The sequence below is a fragment of the Halichoerus grypus genome, chromosome 7 (assembly GCF_964656455.1).
Source record: "Halichoerus grypus chromosome 7, mHalGry1.hap1.1, whole genome shotgun sequence".
NCBI classification, from domain to species: Eukaryota; Metazoa; Chordata; class Mammalia; order Carnivora; family Phocidae; genus Halichoerus; species Halichoerus grypus.
The window spans coordinates 67184588-67209207 of record NC_135718.1 but is presented as its reverse complement, the minus strand read 5'-3'; the positions used below and the strand labels follow the sequence as shown (position 1 = coordinate 67209207).

Below are 24620 nucleotides of genomic sequence, written 5' to 3'. Positions count from 1 at the left end.
AATATTATTTTTTTATTACTCAACAGGCACCAAAAAATGAACATATGTACATTATTATGTACATGACATATATTTCTTTTTATTTTTTTAATTTAATTTTATTATGTTATGTTAATCACCATACATCATTAGTTTTTGATGTGGTGATCCACGATTCATTGTTTTCGTGTAACACCCAGTGCACCATGCAGTATGTACCCTCCTTAATACCCATCACCGGGCTAACCCATCCCCCCAACCCCCTCCCCTCTAAAACCCTCAGTTTGTTTCTCAGAGTCCACAGTCTCTCATGGTTCATCTCTCCCTCCGATTCCCCCCCTTCATTTTTCCCTTCCTTCTCCTAATGTCCTCCATGCTATTCCTTATGTTCCACAAATAAGTGAAACCATATGATAATTGACGTTCTCTGCTTGACTTATTTCACTTAGCATAATCTCCTCCAGCCCCATCCATGTTGATGCAAAAGTTGGGTATTCATCCTTTCTGATGGCTGAGTAATATTCCATTGTATATATATGGACCACATCTTCTTTATCCATTCATCTGCTGAAGGGCATCTCGGCTCTTTCCACAGTTTGGCTATTGCGGACATTGCTGCTATGAACATTGAGGTGCATATGGCCCTTCTTTTCACTACATCTGTGTCTTTGGGGTAAATACCCAGGAGTGCAATTGCTGGGTCATAGGGTAGCTCTATTTTTAATTTTTTGAGGAACCTTCACACTGTTTTCCAAAGTGGCTGTACCAACCTGCATTCCCACCAACAGTGTAAGAGGGTTCCCCTTTCTCCACAACCTCTCCAACATTTGTTGTTTCTTGCCCTGTCAATTTTTGCCATTCTAACTGGTGTAAGGTGATATCTCAATGTGGTTTTAATTTGAATTTCCCTGATGGCTAATGATGATGAACATTTTTTCATGTGTCTGTTAGCCATTTGTATGTCTTCTTCAGAGAAGTGTCTGTTCATGTCTTCTGCCCATTTTTTGACTTGATTATTTGTTTTTTGGGTGTTGAGTTTGAGAAGTTCTTTACAGATCTTGGATACCAGCCCTTTATCTGTAGTGTCATTTGCAAATATCTTCTCCTGTGGGTTGCCTCCTTGTTTTGTTGACTGTTTCCTTTGCTGTGCAGAAGCTTTTTATCTTGATGAAGTCCCAAAAGTTCATTTTTGCTTTTGTTTCACTAGCTTTTGGAGACGTATCTTGAAAGAAGTTGCTGTGGCCGATGTCAAAGAGGAATAAACCTAACCAAAGAGGTAAAGGATCTATACCCTAGGAACTACAGAACACTCATGAAAGAAATTGAAGAAGACACAAAAAGATGGAAAAACATTCTATGCTCATGGATTGGAAGAATAAACATTGTTAAAATGTCTATGCTACCCAGAGCAATCTATACCTTCAATGCCATCCTGATCAAAATTCCAATGACATTTTTCAAAGTGCTGGAACAATCCTAAAATTTGTATGGAATCAGAAAAGACCCCAAGTCACCAAGAAAATACCAAAAAAGAAAAACAAGGCTGGGGGCATCACGTTTCCTGACTTCAAGCTATGTTACAAAGCAGTGATCACCAAGACAGCATGGTACTGGCACAAAAACAGACATATAGACCAATGGAACAGAATAGAGAGCCCAGATATGGACCCTCAACTCTATGGTCAAATAATCTTCGACAAAGCAGGGAAAAATATGCAATGGAAAAAAAGACAGTCTCTTCAATAAATAGTGCTGGGAAAACTGGACAGCCACGTGCAGAAGAATGAAACTTGACCATTCTCTAACACCATACACAAAGATAAACTCAAAATGGATGGAAGACCTCAATGTGAAACAGGAATCCATCAAAATCCTAGAGGAGAATATACTCCTTTTTAAAAAAACAATTTTAGTGAATTAAAATAGCTCAACATTGGGTATAAATCTATACATAAAATGCTGTAGCCCATGATCGCGGAAATACAAATCAAAACCACAATGAGTGGTATCACTAAGTGATACCACTTTGCACTGGTCAGAATGCCTAAAATGAACAACTCAGGACACAACAGATGTTGGCGAGGATGCAGAGGAAGGGGAACCCTCTTACACTGTTGGTGGGAATGCAAATGCTAGAGAAGAGTATGGAGGTTCCTCAGAAAGTTAAAAATAGAGCGACCCTACAACCCAATAATTGTACTACTATGTATTTATCCAAAGGTTACAAACATAGTGATTCAAAGGGGCATGCAGCCCAATGTTTATAGCAGCAAAGTCCATAGTAGCCAAACTATGGAAAAAGCTCAGACGTCCAACGAAAGATAAATGGATAAAGAAGATGTAGTATGTGTGTGTGTGTGTGTGTGTGTGTGTGTATATATATATATATATACACACATATATATACATATATATACACACACATACACATATATGTACACACACACACACACACACACACTCACACACTGGAATATTACTCAGCCATCAAAAAGAATGAAATCTTGCCATTTGCAATGACATGGATGGAACTACAGGGTATTATGCTAAGCGAAATAAGTGAGTCAGAGAAAGACAAATACCATATGATTTCACTCATGTGGAATTTAAGAAACAAAACAGATGAACACAGGGGAAGGGAAGGAAAAATAAGATGAAAACAGAGAGGGAGGCAAATCATAAAAGGCTCTTAACTATAGGAAACAAACGGAGAGTTGCTGGAGGGAAGGAGGATGGGGGGGAAAGGGATAACTGGGTGATGAGCATTAAGGAGGGCACTTGAAGTAATGAGCACTGGGTGTTGAATGCAACTGATGAATCACTAAATTCTACCTCTGAAACGAATAATACAGTATATGACAATTAAATAGAATTTAAATTTTAAAAAATTTTTAATGCTTTAGCCCATGAATTTTCTGGGGGAAATTCAGACAAAAGCAGGCAGAAGGATTATACAGACATACATAAGAGTTTTCCTGCTGTGAGCTGACTGTGCAGGAATAAAACTGGGCAAAAATCCTCAGAGGTGATGGTGAAGGAATACAACTGGGAAAAACCCAAAGTGTTCAAATTATTTGTGAAAGAAGATTCACACGTGGTTTTAGAATGAAAGTTTCTGCACAAATCATCTGAAATATACTATGTACTAAGAAAAGCTCCATTAAATAGTTGAGGGGGGGGGTGCCTGGGTGGCTCAGTCGGTTAAGCAGCTGCCTTTGGCTCAGGTCATGATCCCAGGGTCCTGAGATGGAGGGCCGCCCCCCCCCGCCTCCCCCCCCCCCCCGCAGGCTCGGTGGGAGCCTGCTTCTCCCTCTCCACCCCCACCCCGCTGCTCCTGCTCTCTCCTCTTTCCCTCTCTCTCAAATAAATAATCTTATAAAAAGTTAGTTGAGAGAGAGAAATAAGCAGTATTTGGAGACAGTAATATTTCACCTAGCAAAATAGAAATAATGTATAAACCCAGCCCCAATAGAAACACTGTTATTTCAGCTGCAACAGTAACTTCCCACTATAACTTTATTCATTTACATATGAGCTTAGGGACATGCACTGCTTCCAGAAAGACTCTACAAAATACAGTTACACAATTGAAACTGTAAAAATAGAGTACAATAAAATCGCGAATAAAGGAAAGCAAGCATACCAACCAGCTATAATTCTACAAACCCGAGGTAAACATAGCTTTGAGTTTCCTAAAATTCATAATAAAAAGGGAAACGTATCACTTTAAGTCATTTTCATTATATAAAAGAAACCAAGTCAGTTCCTCAAAAATGAAAATTTTTCAAAATACTGAAATAAAAATATCGTATATAAAAACAAAATAGAACAATACCAAAAAAAGATCGCAGTCCCATGTTTCTAATACACTCTGAAACGAAAAGAATTTGCCAAGGGCTGGATCACTTTCAATTCTTCAGTCTAGCGGACCTGAAATCCTACAGACCGACCTTCAGAAGTTACCCTCGATAGGTAATTATACAAGGAACGAGCAAACACCGCAAGAAGGACACTAACATTCAGTAGGGCATCCTTCACTCTACTACAGAAAACAGAACACTCAGGTACTGTCAGTTTTCCCATTTTGTCAAAACGTCCAAGACGTACCCGCTCAACAACTTACTTCTAAATTCGGTATGTCAGAAAACCACCGCACCAGCTACAAAGTACTTAAAAAGTGTTTGCAGAACTGGTTACAAAGACGCCACAGACACCCTTCCGGAGGCTACAAACGTTTGTTCCGCTCTCGGTGCCCTCCAGAGGTCTCTGTGAGGAGACGTAAAAAGCCCAGTGCCGAACGCAGAACCCTGCTAGTACTCACGCAAAGGGCGCTTAAGCGCGGCCACACTCGGAATCCTGCGGAGCAGAATGAAACCAAGTAACAAGAATCACAAGAGAGCAACGAGGAGCTCCGTGAGAGGCCGCCGAAGGAGCGAGCCCAGTGCGCTCTCCCCAGCGACTGCTGTCCGCTGGAGGGCCCGGGGCCGGACCCGGGGCGAAGGGTCCTCCTCGGTTAAGGAGCTAACCTCCCTTATAACCTGGATAGGGACCGCGGGCGGGGGCGTAGCGCCTGCCCCGGGGAGCGGGAGGGTATGCTCACCTCAGGGCCGGCCCCCGGGAAGGGGCTCACCTGGAGACCGTCCTCAGGTAAGGAGCTCACCTCAGGCCCCGCCCCGAGTAGGGCCGGCGGGCGCGACGGAAGGCAGTCCCCAGGTTAAGGAGCGCACCTGGCGGCTAGCCCCGCTTGGGGACCGCGGGGGGGGGCGGAGGACGGTGGCGGCAGCAGGTCCGGGATCCCGGGCTGCCCCACCACGTGGGACCGGCCCCCGCTCTCCTTCCGCCCGACGCCGGCGGCGCGGCGGGGCGGGGCAGCGCGCACGCCAGGCATCGCCAGCAGAGCGCCGAGGCGCCTCGCCCATTGGTGGAGACGGTTGCGCGTTGGAGGCCCGAGCGGCCCAGCCCGCGGCCCGCTCCGTGTCAGTCAGTCATGGAGCGGCCGCCCAGAGCCGCCGCTGCGGGGGCGGCAGGGCGCGGGGCGCGGGGGCCCGGCTGAGCCGGCCGTCGGAGCGAGACCCTGCGGCAGAGACGACGGAGGCGGAAGCAACCCGATCCCGGAGGCGGCGGCGGCGGGAGGAGCCGGAGCCGCCTGGGATGTTCAGTGAGTGCGGGGCGCGCGGGCGGGGAGGGCCGGGGGAGGGGGTCGCGAGCCGAGCGCGCGCGGGCGGGCGGGGGCCGGGAGGGAGGGAGCGCGGGCGGCGGCGCGGCGGCGCGCGGCGAGGCCTAGGCGGGGCGCGCGCCCGCAGCTCCCGCCGGCGGGGCGGTGGGGGCGGGGCGGGCGGGCGGGGCCGGCTGTGCGCGGGCGCGGCGGCCGCGCCTCCGCCCTCGGCCTCCGAGTCCCAGGCGGCCGCGGGCGGCGTGGCCTGCAGTCGGCAGCTACACCTGGAAGGCTCCGCGTTCCTGCTCGGGGTGGATCCTGCCGGGGCGGCTGCCGGGCACCCGCCGGGAAGGGGTCCTGAGCGCTGGACAGCCGGGCAGGAGCACAGGTCCGAATCTCCTTTTCATTTAAGGAAAAAGGAAATGCCTTTTGGCCGAACTCAAGATTAAACTTCGCACATGGTGATTGCGGGTGGCTGGGTGTGAGATCGACCTCTGCATGTGACAGGGGAGATCTCAAGTTAGACTAGTTGTTGCTAGAGGATACCGACCTGCAAGGTTGCCTTTAGGGTTGTTTAACTCATGACAGCAAGAGATTTGCGCGCTTAGGCGGTACTCGCGAAGCTCCAGGGCTTTTGAAAATGTATTGGGTAAGGCGTTGGTCCGAAGTCAGTTGATGGTTAGAAATAGTGGTGTCATTTTAGACTTAGCGGAAGTGGAGCACTTGAAAGCTTCATGCAGTTCTCCCATCAGTTGTGAAAGTGTCGTTATACTGCGGATCTCGCAGCATGTATGGTTCTGGGATCAGAAGGTAAGTCTGCCAATCCTATGCGGTGTTCGTCTTAAATTACCTAAACTCTGACCTTGCAGATTAAAATCTTGGAATGGTGACTCCCGCGAACAAGCAGTTGGGTGCTGTGTCGGGAGGAACAGTGAGGGCGGAGTTTGTCTTCTCTTAGGTGATACAAGTGTGTGACATACCTGAGTTGTGGGGTGGGAGGAGGACAAGGCGGCCGTTCCCCAGCCTTGCTCACAGCCCTGCTTGAAAGTGAGAGTAGGAAAGGAGAGTTTGTGCCACATCTTTAAACTCCGAGAAACTTCATGTAGTGCATGGGGCTTGGTGACTATGTAGAGCGAAGGTTGAAACCATGTAACTATCAGTGTAACTATGTGAACCTTAGTTTCCTCTTCTGTAAAACGAGGTGATGACTGATACAAGTGGATCTTTTAAAGGGTACCGCAAAAAGGAATAATGAATGTGAAAATGCCTGACATATAGAAAACACTCTAAATATTAGCTGTTGTAGTTTCCTTTTTGGGAAAATACCTTTTAGGTTCTTTATAGGCCTGAATATTTTGTGTTAAATGGGAAGCCTATGCTAACATTGATTTGCTTTAGGAATTACAAATTCTTCTTGCCTTGAAAATTAGTGTTAAACTAGGAAACCAAAGGGTGGGCTTGCCTTGAGTTTTTTTCTTTGTCATCAAACAATAAATCAGGTTATTGTGTCTTGGAATAGTTTTGTTGCTTCTGTCTATAAATGTGAGGTTTATGTGTGCTTCTGTCACTGTGAAGCTAGGTAAAGGCCTCGCTTAACTTCTCAGCAACTAGTTTGGGGGTTTTGTTTTTGCAAACAGATGTCCTTCATAACACCTGTGAAGGACATCTTTGGAGAAAGGGACAGGGGTTTGGTTTTGATGATTGATTTTCGCTGGAAGGGAGCCCTAGGGATCCTCTGTTAAACCAACATTACTCAGTTTCCAGCCTCCCTTCATCTTCTCAGGTAGTAATTGTTCTACCTGTAATTGTTCTGATCATTCTCTCAACAAGCAACTGGTAAGCCTTCACTATTGTCAAGAAGCCTCTGATTTAATGTAGAAGCCTTTGGGCAGTAGGACATTGTAAAGGGTAGGAGTTCAGACCCTGAAGCTCTGCAGATGACCTGACTTTCCATCCTAGCACTGTAGAACCTTGGGACTGTGTCTGACTTCTGTGGGCCTCAGCTTTCTTATCCCAAGAGTGTTACCTAGCTTAGAAAGCTTTTGAGGTATACGGGAGATAACCTGTGTGCAGCACTTAAAATAGTGTCTTACCAGTGGCATACACTGAATAAGTATTAGGTATTAGTAGTGGTAGTGTAGAAAACAAATATTATGGTAAGCAATGAGACAGAAGTTGTTCCTGGATTCAGTGGTGGAGGAAGCTGAGTTGAGCTATGAAAAGAGAGTAGGATTTAACCAAGTTGGAATGCCAATGTAGGGGGTGCGTCCAGTTAATGGAGAGGTCTTGGCCAAAGCCCCTGAGATGAGAAAGTGGGGTGGTACCTACCAGTTAAGTTAACAAAGGTGGATCAGAGTAACCTCAAAATGACACAAGGGAGATTGAATTTTTTACCCTCCAACCAGTGGAGGCAGTAGAAAGTTTTTAAGCTGAGCAGATGCCATCAGATTAGTTTTTTGGAAAGATTGTGCCGATTGTACCTGCAGTAGTATGGGATTGGATTAAAAGTAGGGAAGGCCCATCCATCCACTTGTCCTGGCAGCTTTGTATCTGCCTGTGACTCGAAAAGGAAAATGACTGCTTAGCAGAGACAGGCATTTCATTCCAAATCTGGAAGTTTAGAGAGCATTTACAGAAGGCAGGAAGAAATTCTTAGATATCCCAGGCAGCCTTCCCTCTTAAAAGTTGACTTCAAGGATATACTGTGTACACCTGATTATAAGGCAAAGTTCCCCCCAAACGTATCCCTCTGTAAAGAGAGTGTCACCACGTGTTCAAGTCTCTCCTATTACAGGGCACTCTCAGTCACTCTATTTTTTTTTTCTAAGATTTTATTTATTTATTTGTCAGAGAGAGAGACAGAGGCAGGCAGAGGGAGAAGCAGGCTCCCTGCCAAGCAAGGAGCCCGATGCAGGACTCAATCCCAGGACCCTGGGAGCACGACCTGAGCAGAAGGCAGATGCTTAATGGACTGTGCCACCCAGGTGTCCCTCAGTCACTCTATTTTGAACAACAGGATGCTGTTTGGGAAATACATATTGGGCTAAAATAACTTCAGTTGATGCTAGTTTGATATATTTATTCAGTCAATCAGTATAGTCAATGATGACTGAAAAAATGTTCTGCCCTCCTGAATAGGTATTGATGGCTTTGGTTGGTTGAGATTTCCAATGAGAGCATCATGTGTGGATTCAAGAAGTACTCTGTCATAGCTGATTTGGTCATTGTGACGGTGATGTGCTCTGGAAAATGGAATTTGATAATTCTGAGTGGCTTAAGTGACCACAGAGACACTGATAAGTGGAAGATGAAAGTGAATAGAGTAAAATTGTTTTGTGAATTAATATATTGCACTATATAATGTATTTTTAAATATATGTAAGTTAATAAATTAAAGATTATAAGCAGACATTCGACTGTTTCCTCTGTAGTCCTCAAAGGTTTTTTTTTTTTTTAATTTAAATTCACCCCCAAAATTTCTTCTTAATTTTCTCATTGCAAGGGTATCATTGTCTTAGGTTTGAACTTAACCTTTTATTTGGATGTTTCATAGAAATTGACTGCTGATCTTTTTCTCTCCTGGAACAAATTCCCTTTTCTCATTTTTTAACTTTTAGAAGGTTTAAAGAACATTGCATACAAGAACATTGCATACTGGTGAGGTTTAGAAAACACTGTGGAGAACTTCCATTCATAATTCTTTGTTCAGCAGTCAAATAAGATACTCTTCTGGTAAAATGTATTGAAATGTATCTTAGTCACCTTACAGTGACTGGTTGTCATAAAGGGTAGTTCTGTTTTACTAGCAAAATACAGCTGACCCTTGAACAAGGTATAACTGTGTGGATCCACTTACACACAGATTTTTTTTTTCCATGAAGACAGACGGTACTGTAAATATTCTCCTTAATGATTTTCTTAACATTTTCTTTTCTCTAGCTTTATTGTAAGAATACAGTATATAACTCTTACATGAAACGTGTTAGCCCACTGTTTATATTATCAGTAAGGCTTTCAGTCAACAGTAGGCTATTAGTTATGAAGTTCTTGGGGAGTCAAAAGTTATATGCAAATTTTTGACAGGGGCAGGGAGGGTCACTTATGTTGTTCAGGGGTCAATGGTACTCACTTTTGGATATTTGGTAATTTAGTAATGAGACATGTTTTGAAAACTTTGTCAATCAGCATCTTTAGGCTAAGATGCTAGTACATTAGTTTCACAAAGTAATACCACACTCTTAACCCGTTGGTGCATGTGTTTACTTAAATTTAATTAAAATAAAATTTCAGCACTGGCCACAGTTTAATTGCTCAATAGCTCTGTGTGCTGGTGGATACCATACTGAACAGTGCAGACTTAGAACATTTCTATTATTGAGAAAAGTCCTATAGTACAGTACTGCTCTAAAATGAAAAATTAGGGGAGCCTGGGTGGCTCAGTCGTTAAGCGTCTGCCTTCGGCTCAGGTTATGATCCCAGGGTCCTGGGATCAGCCCTGCATCGGGCTCACCGCTCAGCGGGAAGCCTGCTTCTCCCTCTCCTACTCCCCCTGCGTGTGTTCCCTCTCTCACTGTGTGTCTGTCAAATCAATAAATAAAATCTTTAAAATAAAATGAAATGAAAAATTAATATCATTCTACTTTGAGACACATACATAAATGTTTTAATGTCATTAAACTATTTCCAAAACCTGGATGCATTTGATTCAGTTTCATGGAGAAAAATTAACATAGGAAAACATATTTCTCCTAATTCTCTGAGAACAAAACATCTGTTTTTTCCGTCTACAATGGTGTTTGCAAATAGAGCATTTATGAAAGTTTTCTTTCTGAAGTTATAGTAAATAATGTAGATATCCATTCTTGTGCCGTACTCTTCTGTGTTAATGAGGTTTTGTGTAGGAATATTTTTTTTTCTGTGCTGTAAAACAGTGTTAAAACAGGAATCAAATATTTGTGGCCCATAAAAATTCAGAAAGATCATGAACCTAGAGTAAACTGTCAAGAATTCCAAACAGAAGCTAGACAGCCCTCACTTTATTTTAAGATTTTACTTATTTATTTGACAGAATGTGCACAAGCAGGGAGAGTGGGAAAGGGAGAAGCAGGCTCACCACTGAGCAGGGAGCCCAGTGCAATGCAGGGCTCGATCCCAGGACCCTGAGATCATGCCCTGAGCCGGAGGCAGACGCTTAACTGACTGAGCCACCCAGGCGCCCCAACCCTCACTTTATTTTTAATGTGAGTTTCAAAGATAAGAATAACTCTGTTCTCCAGGAATTCTCTGTCTGTCTGGGCAAACTAAGGAGCAGTGATGGCAGGATTGGACAACCTGCATTGGGGTAGGGTTGGGGAGCAATTTTAAGCTTGGGAGTAGCATAATAAGATTTGTCTTCTACTCTGGCTGCATTCTAGAGGGTGGTTTGAGGTAGAGCTAGAGGTGGGAGGATATTGGAATATTCCAGTTGAGAAGTGATTTGTGCTGTCCCATAGCAGCAGTGAAGATGGGGTAGCAGCAATGGCTGCAAGAAAGAATTCTGTGTGGAATAGAAGGAGTTGGTGGCCTCTTAGAAATGAGAGGGAGAGAAGAAAAATCTTAAGATGATGACTGGGGTTTTTGCTTTAGTGATAGATCATGGCACCATCAGGTTGGCAGTAGGAGAAGGAGGAGGATTTGAAGGAACATAATAAATTTGAGCATGTTGAATTTCACATGTTTGCAGCATCTAGGTAGAGATGTCCCTCAGACTTGAGCTCAGGAAGGTAGTCTGACTAGAGACGGTGTAAGTCTTGTGTAAGGAGTGTGATGATGTAGAGAATGTGAAGAATGAGAAGCAGACCAAGAATGGGAGAGGGGGAGGGACCAAGGGAGAGGGAGTTTCAAGGGAGGAGGCATGTTCAGCAGCCAAGAGACCTTGTGGGATAGTGTGGAAAAGGGACTGTTGATTTGGCAAGAGTTGAGGAATCTCAGGTCTTAATAAATAGCCCACTGAGGTAGGGAGCAGGTCAGCTGGCTGGATAAGGAGACTGGTATGGCTTTGGAATAGCTAGGTAGGAAGCTATCGGGAAAGAAACGAAGTTAGTGAAAAAAGACTTCTGGAACATCATAGAGGTCCCAGGTTATGTTAGAGAAGTTCAGTTTTAGTGGCATCTGTCTGCCTAGTTGTGTGAGTTCTGCCTGCCCCCGTCCCCCCCCCCCCCCCCGCCGCCAAAAAACCAAACCAAGACAAAAAAACCTCCAGGTGCTGTGTTGCATCCTGAGCCCCTAGTTCCGAGCATTATTCTCATGCCATTTTTTTCTTGGGACACCATAAGAAAGAACACAACTTCTAGTTCAAGTATATTCATGTCCGTGTATGAGCAAAGATTGAATATGAAAGACCATCATAATATTAAAATTATATGAGGTATTACTAAAACTGAGAGTACTAGGGCTCATTTTGTCACCTGTGATTTATATTTTCACAAAGATAATTGAATACACTTTACCATGATGATTAATGCAAAAGCTAGCTTTTTAAAGGTCCTCCTTAGAATGACGTTTTGATAGATATATTTAGACTTCTGCAAGTAAAGAGAACTAACGTATTTGAGTACCTAGTATGCACTTTACATGGCATCTTATTTAAGAGAAAATACACAAGCATTTTTATCTGTTTCTAAGCATAAGTTTATAATTGGAATACATTTGCTTCAAAGCACACACACCCCTAGCCACCTGTCAGTAAACTCATTTGGGGAGCTGATTCGAGAATGGTGGTGGTGAATTTGCCTGGATTTATTCTGAATTCACCTATGCTCAAAGCTGCCACCTTACCCAGGGGGTATTGTCCATACAGTATTCTATTAGTATTTAATGGAATTGTGTAGTATTTTGCCTGCTTAGCCCTTCACGTGGTGCCCTGGGGATGTCTCTCCTAGCACCCTCCACCAACACACACATTTGAACATAAGTGGGCAGGGTTAGGATGCAGTCTGTAACCAGTAAGAAATTTACTTGGCTGCAGTTCCATATTATCATCATCATCTTAAGAGTGTGCCTGGGTTCCATGTGTCTTTGCCTCCCCATATTTCTGTAGTTAAATACCAAGAGTGGCTGTGGTTTTTCCTGCACAGTTGTTACTTTGAGACAGGAAGATGATCTGTCTTGATTTTATATAGCAACTTTGTTAAAGTATTAGTTAAACGGTAGGCAGCTATTGATACATGAGAAATAGATACATATTGTGTCAGAATCCTCTTTTTAATTTCCAGAAATACTACTAATATGACATGAAGAGAAAGGGAGAAAGGTATGTGATCATCTATTTTTACTTTTAAAGTTAAGATATTATGTAAATTGAAAATCATGGGAAATCCTGAAATTTTAATCAAGGATATAATTATATCCAAACTTAATTTAAATTTAAAAGATTTTATAATTATGGGAAAAGCTAAGCAAGTAACTTGAAATTTCAGTGTTAGTGTCACGTCTGCCGAAAGACAGGTCTATTTTAAGGAGTTTTTTTTTCCTCATGTGTCCATTTATGGATATTAGTATTAGAGAAATCAGTAGGGGGAGGGGAACTGGTTTCTCCACAGAACTCTTCATTATTTGTTTCATTTGAAATATGTGTGCGTTGGAATCAAATCCACTTATGTCTATTGGGTCATGTCTCTGGTATTTCAGTTGAGTGTGGTTGTAAAAGAGAGTTAGTTAATGCCAGCATTCCTGCTCTTAAGGTCCTTGGCCCTAACAGTTGGCTCACCGCCCACCCTCAGGGAAGGTCCCTTGTCATGAATAGTGGTTTGGGTTCAGAGAAACTGCCATTTGGGCCAGCTAATTTGGACAAATTCATCAGAATCAGTATTTATAAACGAATTTCTAGCAATCCCAAATATGGCCAGTTTTTGCTATTGTTCATTCTCACTCCTGTTTACCCTTCCATACCTTTCATATCTTTTCCCCTCCTCCTCTGATGTGCATAAACATTGCCCTACTGTGAGGACAGTGTGTCGTTACAGGGTCTGTTCTCTCTGTCAATTGTTCTGTGTCTTTCACATGCGTGGTTTCTTCCTGTTAGAGAGGTGATCTCTTATTCCCATCTTATTTGGAGCACTGAGGGACACATATTGATACAAGCATGTATTCCCATAGCAACAAGAGATTGGCAGGAGGAAATCTGAAAAAGTGTGAGTCTCAGCTAAAATACAAGAAATCGGGCTGCTTTGGAAGAGTTCGGAGACGAGGAGCTCTTGAAGTTAGATTAAAAGCAGCTTTAGCAAACATTGTGGGGGGAAGGGGGAAGGCACAGGATGGGGCAGTGGGAGCTGGTTGGATTTGACTAGTCCTGACTTGGGGCCAAACTGGGAAAGGGCAGTATTGTCACAGTCTCTGTGTGCATTTCATTGTTTTTCTCTAAGTGTAACAATGAATCAGAATCTCCAGGGTTTGAAATTATTCATACACACAGTTACAGGAGGTTCTTAGGTGTAGCCAGATTAGAGAACCATAGAGAATCACTGATACAGTCAAAATGGTACAGTAATGCTTATTAGTAACCACCAAAAAACAATTATCTGCTTTCATTGATGGACAGATGAATGCTTGGAGCAGGGATTCCCGCTTTCAAAGTATCAAAATCCTTGTGTTGGCAATTAAAAAAAAAAAAAAAACTTAATTAAAAAAATAATCTCAGCAGTATAGTGAAAGACTAATACACCAAAACTGAGTGAGGCAAATTCCACGGTAAAAAGGTGGTTCAGTCTTGGGAAATTTATTGGTAATTTTCATTGTATCACTGTCAACCATATCACACCCAGTGCCCTCCTTTTTAGTAAATGATTTTATACTTTCTTTGGTAATCCAAAACTGAAATGCATAGAGAATATAATTTTTCTAAATACATGATTTAAAGTAACATATTTATGATATCCTAACATTTGTATTTTTATATAGATGTATATATTTTAGTGTGTGTGTCTCCAGCCTTCACTGTTTGCTCTGTTGTAGGACTTTTAGGGAATTGAAATGTAGATATTCAGAGTATACCACAAGTCAGTTTGGAAAGAAAGGATTATTTGCAAATAATTGTAGAATAATTTGTTGCTACAGTATCTGTATGAAACATTTGGCTATTCGCCACACTTACACGCTAAAAAACGGCAGATGGATAAAAATGAGGTACAAATAAAATTTTTTGAAACATTTAAAGAAAAAAAGGCGGATTTCTGGAATGGGGGGAATTTCAAATCTTAAAAGGGAATGGAGGCAATCACAAAGGAGGCCAGTGCATGTCGTTGAAACAGAAAACTCAGACACTCCAAATAAACTACCAAAAGCAGATCTCCCACACACCAAACATTGGGAGCCGTTGATTTAGGGAAGGTTACTTTGATGGGGACAATCACGTGTGTATGGATAATGTTGCAAGCATTCCGTTTTTACATGACATAGAAAATTCATCCAGCTGTCGTGGGTCACCGGGACTGCAGTATCCTTTACCTCTAACAAAGCGGTGTTTGAGACCCATGGTACCTTCGGGAGTTCCTGTTGTTCTTGATCATTAATTTAATCATCAAGGAAAATAGTCCTTTTTGAGGAGAACCCTCAAATTAGCTTAAATTACCAAAAGTAATTTAGCCCTATTTGCTGCACTTCCTACCATTTTCTTTTCCTTTCTTGTAAGAATTTGTGAGACATATTCTAATGCATATACATACCCTCTTACCATTTTGATGCTTTCCTGGGCCTGAGGTTGTAAAGAGTGAAAGAGGTAGATAATGGGATTACAGTGAAGACACTTTGCTCCAATCTTTGACGTAGTGCTGCCAGCGTGTTCCTGACTATTAGGAAAAACATAGCATTTCTTTCCTCATTAGTAACTGCTCACTTTCTCAACTTCCATTTATCCAGTGTCTGAGTTTCTCAGATCTTTGATTTTTGTCTTGCCTCCTGCCTGCTTTATTTGGCCAGTTCACTGCCAATTAACACCTCTCTCCCAGAGTAGGCAGGAGAAATAAAAGGCTCTGGAATTGACCTGGTCCTGTAGGCTCCTTGTTAGCAGCTCTAATGAAAAGTTCTACCAGAAAGATTGAAATCATGGTATTAAATTAAATTTGGGGGTGGTCTGTGGGGTTTTATTCTCCATAATATTCCTATTTTCCGCAATTGAAGTTGATTGTATCACTGTTGAGAAAATAGATACACGGGAGAGTGCTAGGTTAGTAACTTTGCTTTGCGTCTTAACTAGGTCACGTAACTAGCCACGTGGCTAGTCTTTGTCTACGCCTTATTTTACCTGTGCGCTGTGTGCGCTGGCTTGGGTCATCTCCCACGTGGCTTAGTGTTCTGTGGTTCCCCCCGAAGGTCATGAAACGAGTGCGCACCGAGCAGATTCAGATGGCAGTGTCCTGCTACCTCAAACGCCGGCAGTACGTGGACTCCGATGGTCCCCTGAAGCAAGGACTGCGGCTGTCACAGACTGCTGAGGAGATGGCGGCCAACCTCGCAGGTAATGGGGGTGGGGGGGGGGCAGGCTGGAGCAGAAGTCACGCAGAGGACCCTGAGAAGTTACTTCTCCTTCTCTTCTGGAGAGAGTGCGGCAGCCTCCACAGGCAGCACCACATGCCGTCCTTCAGAGATGCTATCTGTCCTTCAAAGCCACTTCTAGAGGCCTCCTGTCGTAACCCATCCTGCCTCAGAATTCTCTGCTTTCCGCTGTATCTGATGTTTTCCCTCTGTGAACTAGTCTGCTACGAGACCCGGAGGGCCAGGGCTTCCATCATGTCCCTCCCTGTAGCCCAGAGCCCTGCCCATGGGAAGTCAGGTTTGCCGGGTGAACGAGTGCTTTGGGATCAGTGGTCGGAAAGATTGGCATCCTAGATATGTTCCTGAGGTTTTTAAGATTTGTTTTTGGGTTTTGTTTTGAAATCAGATTCTTTTTTAGAAAAATGTGTCTTAAATCTCTTTAGAACAGCAAATAGTTATTACTTAGCTATGTTGTGAATTGAGTTTTTATGTGATATAATTTTCTTCTATTGGATCTGGGTACTGGAGACTTTGCCAAAAAACAGACAGCCGCAGTGCTTTTCAGGTGATTGTGAGCTGCTTTAATGGCTGTGCGAGGAGTTCAACACTGCAGTGCTTTCTCCAGCTCAGCCCTGCTTCCTCTTACCTGCTCCGACTTCACTGTTCTCTCTTTTTTATTCTGGTACTTCCTTCTGCTCTCCTAAGTATCTGTCACCACCTACTTCATCCCTTAATGGTTTCAACCCCCACACTGGTGGCAGCAGCTCCCTCTGCTCCCTCTTATTATCTTCAGAGTCATGAACCCAGACCCTTCACACTCCAAGGGTGCATTGCTATTGCCATAGGAAAAGAATGATGGGACAGTAAAAACCTGAGGATGTCCTCAAAGAGCTGCTTCCTGACTCCTCCTGAGACAGTAGAAGTAGCCCTTCTTATTATACCTTCTTATAAGAAGGTATCTGCCTTCTTATTCTTTAACATCAGATCCACCCCCATTGTTCCTTTCTTTCAGACTGGGTTACCCCTGACAAGAACAGAGCCAGATGTGAGGGACTTGGAATAGATTACTAAATGCCTTATTGTTTCAAATAGGATGGCCAATTTATAGAGCCAGAGTAATTCCTTCTCAACTTGCCAGCACAGCCTTTAATGTGCATGAATAATCTCCTGCTGCCCCGTGTTCATTAGAACCTGGGAGCAGTAATTCTCTGCAGTTGTTGATAGAAAATAGAAACAAGCACTATTATACAGAACATGACTGCCAGAACATGACTCTTCTTAGTCATCTTAATGCAGATATAATGGCTTATTAGGAAGGTCACTCTTGTTCCTGGAAAACCACCAGGAAATGTGAGTATCATAAGATTTTGTCCTAGGTCTTTCTGTCAGTTGAGTAATCTGAATGATTATGTCATCATTCAGCATACCACCTATTGAACATCTGCTATAGGTCAGGTGCTGAAAAGTCCTAGAGATAGCTAATGTTTGATCCTAGCTCCTGAAGAGCTTAACATTATAGCCAGGAAATGAGGCGGATAAATCAGTGATGACAGGAGGGTGTGATGTAGTAAGTTCTATGAAGGGAGAATGTTTCAGGTTCTGTAGGAACAAAGAAGGTGGTCATCTAAATTAGCTTGGCAGGTCAAGGATTGCTTCCCCAAAGGTTTCATGATTCCCAGTATATAGTCAGGGGTTAGTAAATAGAAGGAGTGAGCTGAGTCTCAAAAGAACCATTAGGAGCTTACCAGGGGACAAGTTGGAGAAGGACATCTAGGTTCTCAAGTGTGAATTATGGAAAGATCACTCTGGTGGCTGCATTGATTGGGGAAGGCCCAGAGTAGAACCAGGGAAGCTAGTTAGAAGGCCATAGAATGATCCAGTGAGAAGTGAGGACAGCCTGAGTTAAGGAGGTGGTAATAGGAGTGGAGAGGAGAGGATAGATTGAGGAATCTGTAGGATTTGGTGACTGACTAACTCAAGGTGGGAGCCACGTGAAGGAGAGAGGAGTACCATTCATGCACATGCAGCACATCCTCCTGCTTCAGGCTGTTGCTCTGAGTTCTCGTAGGGCACACTGACTGACTTCTCATCTGTATCCCCCTTCCTGTACATGTTATGTTGTGGCTACCTCAGTCCTGCATTAATTTCATTCCTCCATCCATAATCTGTCTTCTAAAATGTGTTAGTTTCATCCAGATTATTAAAGATGGCTCCCTCGGTCCCCAGCCACCTTTTCCCAGTGTCCCCTTACCCCCGCAGAAAGGGTAAGGGAATGTTGTTTCTCTTTTTAGAAAGAATAAATTCACAGAATGGAGACTAAGTGCATGTTTACATACTGTGTATCTGCATATTGAGACTCTAGCCTTCTTCCCCACATCCCGCTGCCTAGAACACTAGCAGTCAGTCACATATCCCTCAGGAAGGTGATTAGAGATTCTTCCCTGGTGAATCTGACCTGCCCAAGAGAGAAGACCTGTGAAGACATTGACATTGAGAAATTGCCCATCCAGGTCATGCTGGGTGATAAACACACAGAGTTTCCATCAGCTCTGTAGTACTTCACCTTCAGCCATGAAAGAACCTAATGTACTCAGTATAAAGAGGAGAGGTGGAAAGAATCAGAGAAGCAACTTGAGTGAAGCAAACAGCTGAGAGAAAAAAACTTCAAAAATACCATCATTGATAGCCTTGAGACAAGAAGAAAATGCTATTTTTAAAAAACAAACAACATTAGGAGAACAGCAAGAAATGTGGCAAATTTAAGTAAATGGTAATAAAAATGAGAAATCAGTAGAAAGGTTGAAAGTTGAAGAAGCAGATCAGTTCAGGGAATCTAACCTTGAAATAGTAGGGGGTCCCAGGGACACGTGGCTGGTTCAGTTGGTAGAGCATGTGACTCTTAATCTCAGGGTTGTGTGAACCCCACATTGGGCCTAGAGCTTTCTGAAAAAGAAGAAGAAGAAAGAGAAATAGTAGGGGTCCCTGAAAGAGAAAACAGAATCAACAAATTTCTCAGAACCAAGAGACACGAATTTTTATTGAAAGGGCCTGCTAAGTGTCCATAATGATGGTTGAAAATAGACCCACACCAAGGCACATTATCATAGGATGTCAGAACATGGGGTCAAATGCTTTCAGATATGTCCCTCATGTACTTATGTACCTGTCCTCTCTCATTCAACTTAATCCTGTGCTTTATACCTTTTCATTCCTCCACTGTCATTTTATTTGGGTATCAGGAAGAAGAGGAGATTGGTGTTAACACTCGGCCATATTTAATCAGAAGCCCCACCATACTCTTAAAATCTACTGAAATGTCCATTGCTATGATGCATACTTAACACCCTCTTCCACCCATCTTGCCACATACTGGATTAATAATTGTGTTTCCCATCCCCACCGTATATATCTTTTCCTCCTTAGTCCAATCAGAATCCGGCTGTGCCAACATAGTGTCTGCAGCCCCTTGCCAGGCAGAGCCCCAGCAATATGAAGTACAGTTTGGACGCCTACGGAATTTTCTCACTGGTAAGTGCTCAGCTTAAAGAAGAACTTCCTCTTACTAAGAAAGAATCCCACAACTTTCCCTCAGAACCTATTGTATTCCTGGTACGGTGTACTTAGTACGGATTCAAAGGTAGTTGAGGGCAGTCCTTGCATTCAATCTTACAATCTATTGGACCTGCTAGGAGAGTTAAATCACAAGTTAGTTTGCAAGGGCTAGGGCTCCCGGTGTTTTGGTCACTGTTTTGTCCATGGCTGTCAGCAGAGTGACTAGAGCTTGCGATGAAACAGTGAAAGTTAAATCAGCCATGTAGAGAAACATCCTTAAATGCAGAGAATTTGAAATGGACATTGAAATCACTATTAATAATATGGTACATCTCAAAATGACCTTTTCCCCTTATTTCCTGAAGTGCAAGACACTAGTCATCATGAATCAGCAAGACAAAAAAAATTAGAAGTAGTTTAGTCCGGTTTGTGGGTGGTGTAATGACCATTAAAACACACAATCAGTAAATATGAGTTCCAATCAGTTCTTTTAACTCACTGTATGACTTTTTAAATGAATCACTTAAAAAAAAAAAAAAACGGAGTTGTTTAGCATCTCTGGAGCCCTGGTTTCTTCATCTGTGAAATAAGGTGATTCAAAGGTATAACCAAGTGATTTCATCCAGTCCTAAGATAACTGATTATAATTTTAATGTTGGAAAGATTATCGCAGTGAGGGAGACTACATTGATTCAGGTTATTAATTAAAGTCTTTTGTTGAGTACTTTTTCATTCAAAACACCTTGAGGTATAAGAAATACAAAACTTTCTGTGCCCTCAAAGGGTTGAGAGTAATTAGTAGGTATTGGTTAGTGGTAAATTGTAGTTAAAGCACTTTGACGTTATTTCATTTTTCTTTTTTTATTTAAAAAAATTCTCAGGGTAATAATAAGTTTTAATGGTAAAGATGCATATAAGGTGATCAATCTATAAGCCACAATAATATAGCTAATTTTACATCACTTGATGTTACTTGACCCTCATTATGATCTGTATTTTTTAAAGGAAAGATTCCACATTTTCTGTATTCTAGGGAAAGTGGCCAAAGTGTTACAAGAAATAAAAGTTACAAAATAAAACCTTAGAGAGGGTTATCTTATCAGCCTCAGAGTTACTGGAGTGATGGAATTCATAAGTACCATCTATTAAATTGTTACAAAAATGAAAAAATCATGAAGCTTAAAGGTTTAGGAAAAAGAGCCTATTATGTTTAAACTGAAAAAGAAGTTCAATTAAGATCTTCATATCATATGAATGTTAAATATCTCAGAACAGTGATCAGCTGCTTTCTATCTCCAGTAAGGATAAAAAGAGAAAAATTGAATTTATAAGAAGGCTTTCACTGAGAGGTAAGCAAGAACTTGGAGATACTGAGTTATGTAATCACTGGCATTGGTTTTTTTGAGGCTTTTAGCAATTTTTTTTTTTTTTAAGATTTTATTTATTTGACAGAGAGGCACAGTGAGAGAGGGAACACAAGCAGGGGGAGTGGGAGAGGGAGAAGCAGGCTTCCCGCTGAGCAGGGAGCCCGATGCGGGGTTTGATCCCAGGATCCTGGGATCATGACCTGAGACGAAGGCAGACGCTTAAAGACTGAGCCACCCAGGTGCCCCTAAGCAATTTATTTTTTAAATTTAAGTCTTTAGAAAATCATTTTACTCCATTTTTAAAATATAACTATATTTCTTTGCCCATGATCGATTTCTCTCTCCATGCTAGTGGTGGGGAAGCTGGTTTAAGAAGGAATGCCTGGCTTCTCTCAGCCTTTCTCTTTCATTCATTCAGCCGATATTTATGTTAGGCATTGGCTACTTGCTGGGCTGGATGTTGCAATAGAGCATATTGATGTGGAGCCTACTGCCTAATGAGGGAAACAGACAAAAGCATAAAGCCCCAGTATATCATTATGATAGTGATGCCCTCCATGTACTCATAGACGTGACTTACTTGCATTATGATTGATGCTCATGACTAGTGCCATACTGGTTTTTGTTTATATTCTTTAATCACTGAAGCATAGTTGTAATAAAATAGAGTCATTGGAATAATTTTATTACAGAACTGTGGTTACTTTTCACAATGAAGAATTAATACATTTAATTGATCACGAATGTGATTTAACCTGGTGCAAAGTTTTCTGCTTAGATTTATTTCTTTGGGGGGTGCCTGGGTGGCTCAGTGGGTTAAGCGTCTGCTTTCACCTCAGGTCATGATCCCAGGTCCTGGGATCCAGCCCTGTGTTGGGCTTTCTGCTCAGCAGGGAGTCTGCTTTTCCCTTTCTCTCTGCCCCTGCTCATGCTCTCTCTCTCACTCTCTCTCTAAAATAAATTTTTTAAAAAATCTTTAAAAAAATGTTCTTTGGGCTCTTACTATTTTTCTTGACTATTTACTAAAACTCTTAATATAGAATAGCTGTTGACTCCTTGTGTCTGATGATGCTGGTTTTTCCCTAATATATGGTACCTTCTTTATTCTCCTCTCATAATTTCCTTCCCCCAGAACTTTAAATTTCAATAACTGGTAATGTATTAATCTTCTCCTTTGTCTTGTTTCAAAACTGAGGAAGTTGTCTGTTAATTTTACCTATAATTCTTTAATCCATTGGGCACAGGTTACTTGGAGGGGGTAAATATATATTTTGTGGGGTCTTTTGTTTTTTTTATTTTTTATTTTATTTTTAGCAAGGTTTACTGAGCGATAGCAAAGTGATAGCACAAAGCTCCCGAGGAGGGAGGGGACCTGAAAGAGTTGCCCTGTTTTGTGTTTTTACAGACTGCTTTTCCTGGACTATTTCTCCCTACCCTCAGGTCTCTGAAGAGCAGTAAGCCAAGTCAAATGAACAAGTGTTTCCTGAGCACCAAGATAAAGTATAAGATACAGTCATTAATCTAAATAGGGAACAGTCCTAACATAAGAAGGCTAAAAGTAAAAGTTTTTAAATAAAGTTCAAATATGGTGGAAGAGTTTTAACAGGCCAGGATGAAATCAGTGCCAAAGTTTGTACATAGAGGAACTCTGGAATGAAAGGAGAATATGATTTGGACAGAGTAGTCAGAGAAGGCCTTACTGTCAGTCAGGAGGTGGAATTTAAGTCAGCGTTTGGAAGATGGGTTGGATTTCAGTAAGCTGTGGAAGAGAAGGAGGAGGATTCAGGGTATGTGGAAGGACATGAGCAAAAAGGCAGAGATGGCAATTCTTTGGGCAGGAACAGTGAAGGAAGCAGCTTTATTGGGAATGGGGTTTTCAGATTGGAGATAAAGCCAGCCACAGTGGAGCCAGGTTGAGGAGAGACCTGACGATCGGGCCTAGGAGACAAAAGTCTGAAAGCAGTTTATGAAAGGGTTTGCAAATGGGATGACCAGGAAGCCAGCCTAAAGTCCACTGTAGTACTGGAAAAGTGAGCTGAAAAAGGACCACAGCTCAACAGTGTTGTGCAAGTGGGAAGCAAGGTCTTGATTTCATAGTTAAAATTTCCAAGGTAGACTCTCCAAGGCTCAGGATTAAAGGAGGAAGAGTCGAGGATGACTTGGGCTCTGTGACAAATGGAGGCTTAAGCTATATTGAGCAGAAATAAGTCAGGTTGTTTTTTACATCATTATGATGGCGGCCTCCTGCTGTGTAGCTTGCAGTAGGAAATTGGAGGCTAGTATTTAAAAGAAAGATACAGACTTGTGATAAAGAACTCAGTATCAGCTTCATGGAGGTGCAAATGCCAGTTTAAGGAGATGATAAATCTCAAAGGAAGATATGAGGAAAATAAGAGCATCTCGGGCTGTAGTACCCTAAGTGTGTTTTTCCTCCGTAAGTTCTCTGTGGTTGAGAGATTCTGTGAGCTTACCTGTTGCTCTGGGTCCTTTTCTTCAGGAGGTATAGGAGGAAGAACAAAGACTTTGGAATCAAGCAGTCTGGGTGTGAATCTGGGCCCAGCTGTGACCCTTAGACTCGACAATAGATGTCAAGTGCCTGGATCACAGGAAGCACACACTCCGTGTTCATCCTTGAAACGAAATGAGTATTTGAGGAAGGAGAGAAGGAGGGGAGGCCCGAAAGGGAGGGAAGTGAAGAGTTGAGCTGGGTAGTGTGATGTTTCAGAACAAAAGACAGGGCTGTGAGGTCAGCAGGAGAACAAGGGCTAACAAGCCAGGTTTTCATTTAACTTAGTGTCCTTTTCACTACTAATTTCTGCAAACTCTGCAAAAAACTTCCTCTTACTTACACCACCAGCAGAGTGTGGCACCAAGTAGGAGTTTGTTACATAGTCGGTGGATGGATGGATAGAAGGAAGGAAAAGCGCACTTTTCAGAGGATATGTTACTTTTGAAATTAGAAAAAATATATTTCAAGCAAATACACTTTCAGTAAAATATAAAGTATATGTTACGATTTCAAGGAAACAAGATTAAAAATGAGAGTTAAGTCTTATGTGAGTCTTACTTTGTTCCACATAATGAATATGTTGATCCAAATTTTATTTTATACCTGATATACTCTTTTCTTCAGACAAGAGAGAACAATTAAACAATTTTGAAACTGAGCTGAAACAACAGTGAATTTCACTAAGTTTTAAAGTAGTACAGCCCTATCTCTTGGTGGCTGGGTTTTGTTTTGTTTTGTTTTCTAAACTTATTAAACTAAAATGCCTCTCATTTTGAAAAATAAGCCTAAAACTAAGATTTTAAGGAATTGCAAACAATCCTTCATCCCAGTAGAATATATTGGAAGTCTAATTGGTAAGGGTTGAGTTTTTGGGGTTTTGGTTTTTTTCATTAGTATTTTATGGAAAAAAGTTTCCAGAGGTCTTCCAAAGAATTACAGCATTTAAAGAAATACCAAAATCTGAATTAGGATCCTCCGTAGAAACAGAACCAATAAGATGTACATACAGAAAGATATATTTTAAGGAATTGGCTCATGCACTTATGGAGGGCAGCAAGTCCAAAATCTGCAAGACAGGAAGGCAGACTGGAGACCCACGGAAGAACTGCAACTCAAACCCAAAGTGAATCTGTTGGCAGAATTCCCTCTTCTGGGGAGGTCAGTCTTTGTTCTCATAAGGCCTTCAACTGATTGGACGAGGCTCACCACATTATGGAGGGTAATCTGCTTTATTCAGAGTCTACTGACTTAACTGTTAATCTCATCTAAAAAATACCTTCGCAGAACCATCTAGATAATGTTTAACTAAGTATCTGGGCACTGTGGCCCAGCCATGACACAGAATTAACCATCCCAAGTCTACCCCCTGTCAATTTGGTACCCATATCTATCTCCTTAAACCATACTTAATCTCCAAATAACGATGATTAACAAGGTCTTTAATCCACCTAACATGATACAGCTCTCCTGGGTACAACCAAAAATGCACGAATCCCTTCCCCAGAAGAAAAAGCAAAGTCCTTAGGTGATTTACTCTTCTCCTTGATAT

The 24620-nt window shown here is 42.1% G+C and overlaps 2 protein-coding genes across 10 annotated transcripts in view; one reads left to right on the top strand and one right to left on the bottom strand.

The window, feature by feature from the left end:
* URB2 (URB2 ribosome biogenesis homolog) overlaps positions 1–4867 on the bottom strand; it is a 118118-nt gene extending 113251 nt beyond the window's left edge. For 3 of the 6 annotated variants that reach the window (XM_078077694.1, XM_036072404.2, XM_078077695.1), the window contains exon 1: positions 4580–4867. The gene's annotated coding sequence lies outside the window, so the exon portion shown is untranslated. Of the gene's footprint in view, positions 1–4102; positions 4210–4579 lie in introns of those variants that run through there. The other 3 variants (XM_036072405.2, XM_078077692.1, XM_036072407.2) reach the window with 3 other exon arrangements.
* Positions 4868–4908: 41 nt separating this feature from the next.
* Positions 4909–24620, top strand: part of TAF5L (TATA-box binding protein associated factor 5 like) — a 31891-nt gene continuing 12179 nt past the window's right edge. The window contains exons 1-4 of one of the 4 annotated variants that reach the window (XM_078077696.1): positions 4909–5137; positions 12388–12425; positions 15482–15626; positions 19067–19171. In XM_078077696.1, the coding sequence (XP_077933822.1) occupies positions 15485–15626; positions 19067–19171 (247 nt within the window). In that variant the 5' untranslated portion in view covers positions 4909–5137; positions 12388–12425; positions 15482–15484. Of the gene's footprint in view, positions 5138–5376; positions 5523–12387; positions 12426–15481; positions 15627–19066; positions 19172–24620 lie in introns of those variants that run through there. The other 3 variants (XM_036072408.2, XM_036072409.2, XM_036072410.2) reach the window with 3 other exon arrangements.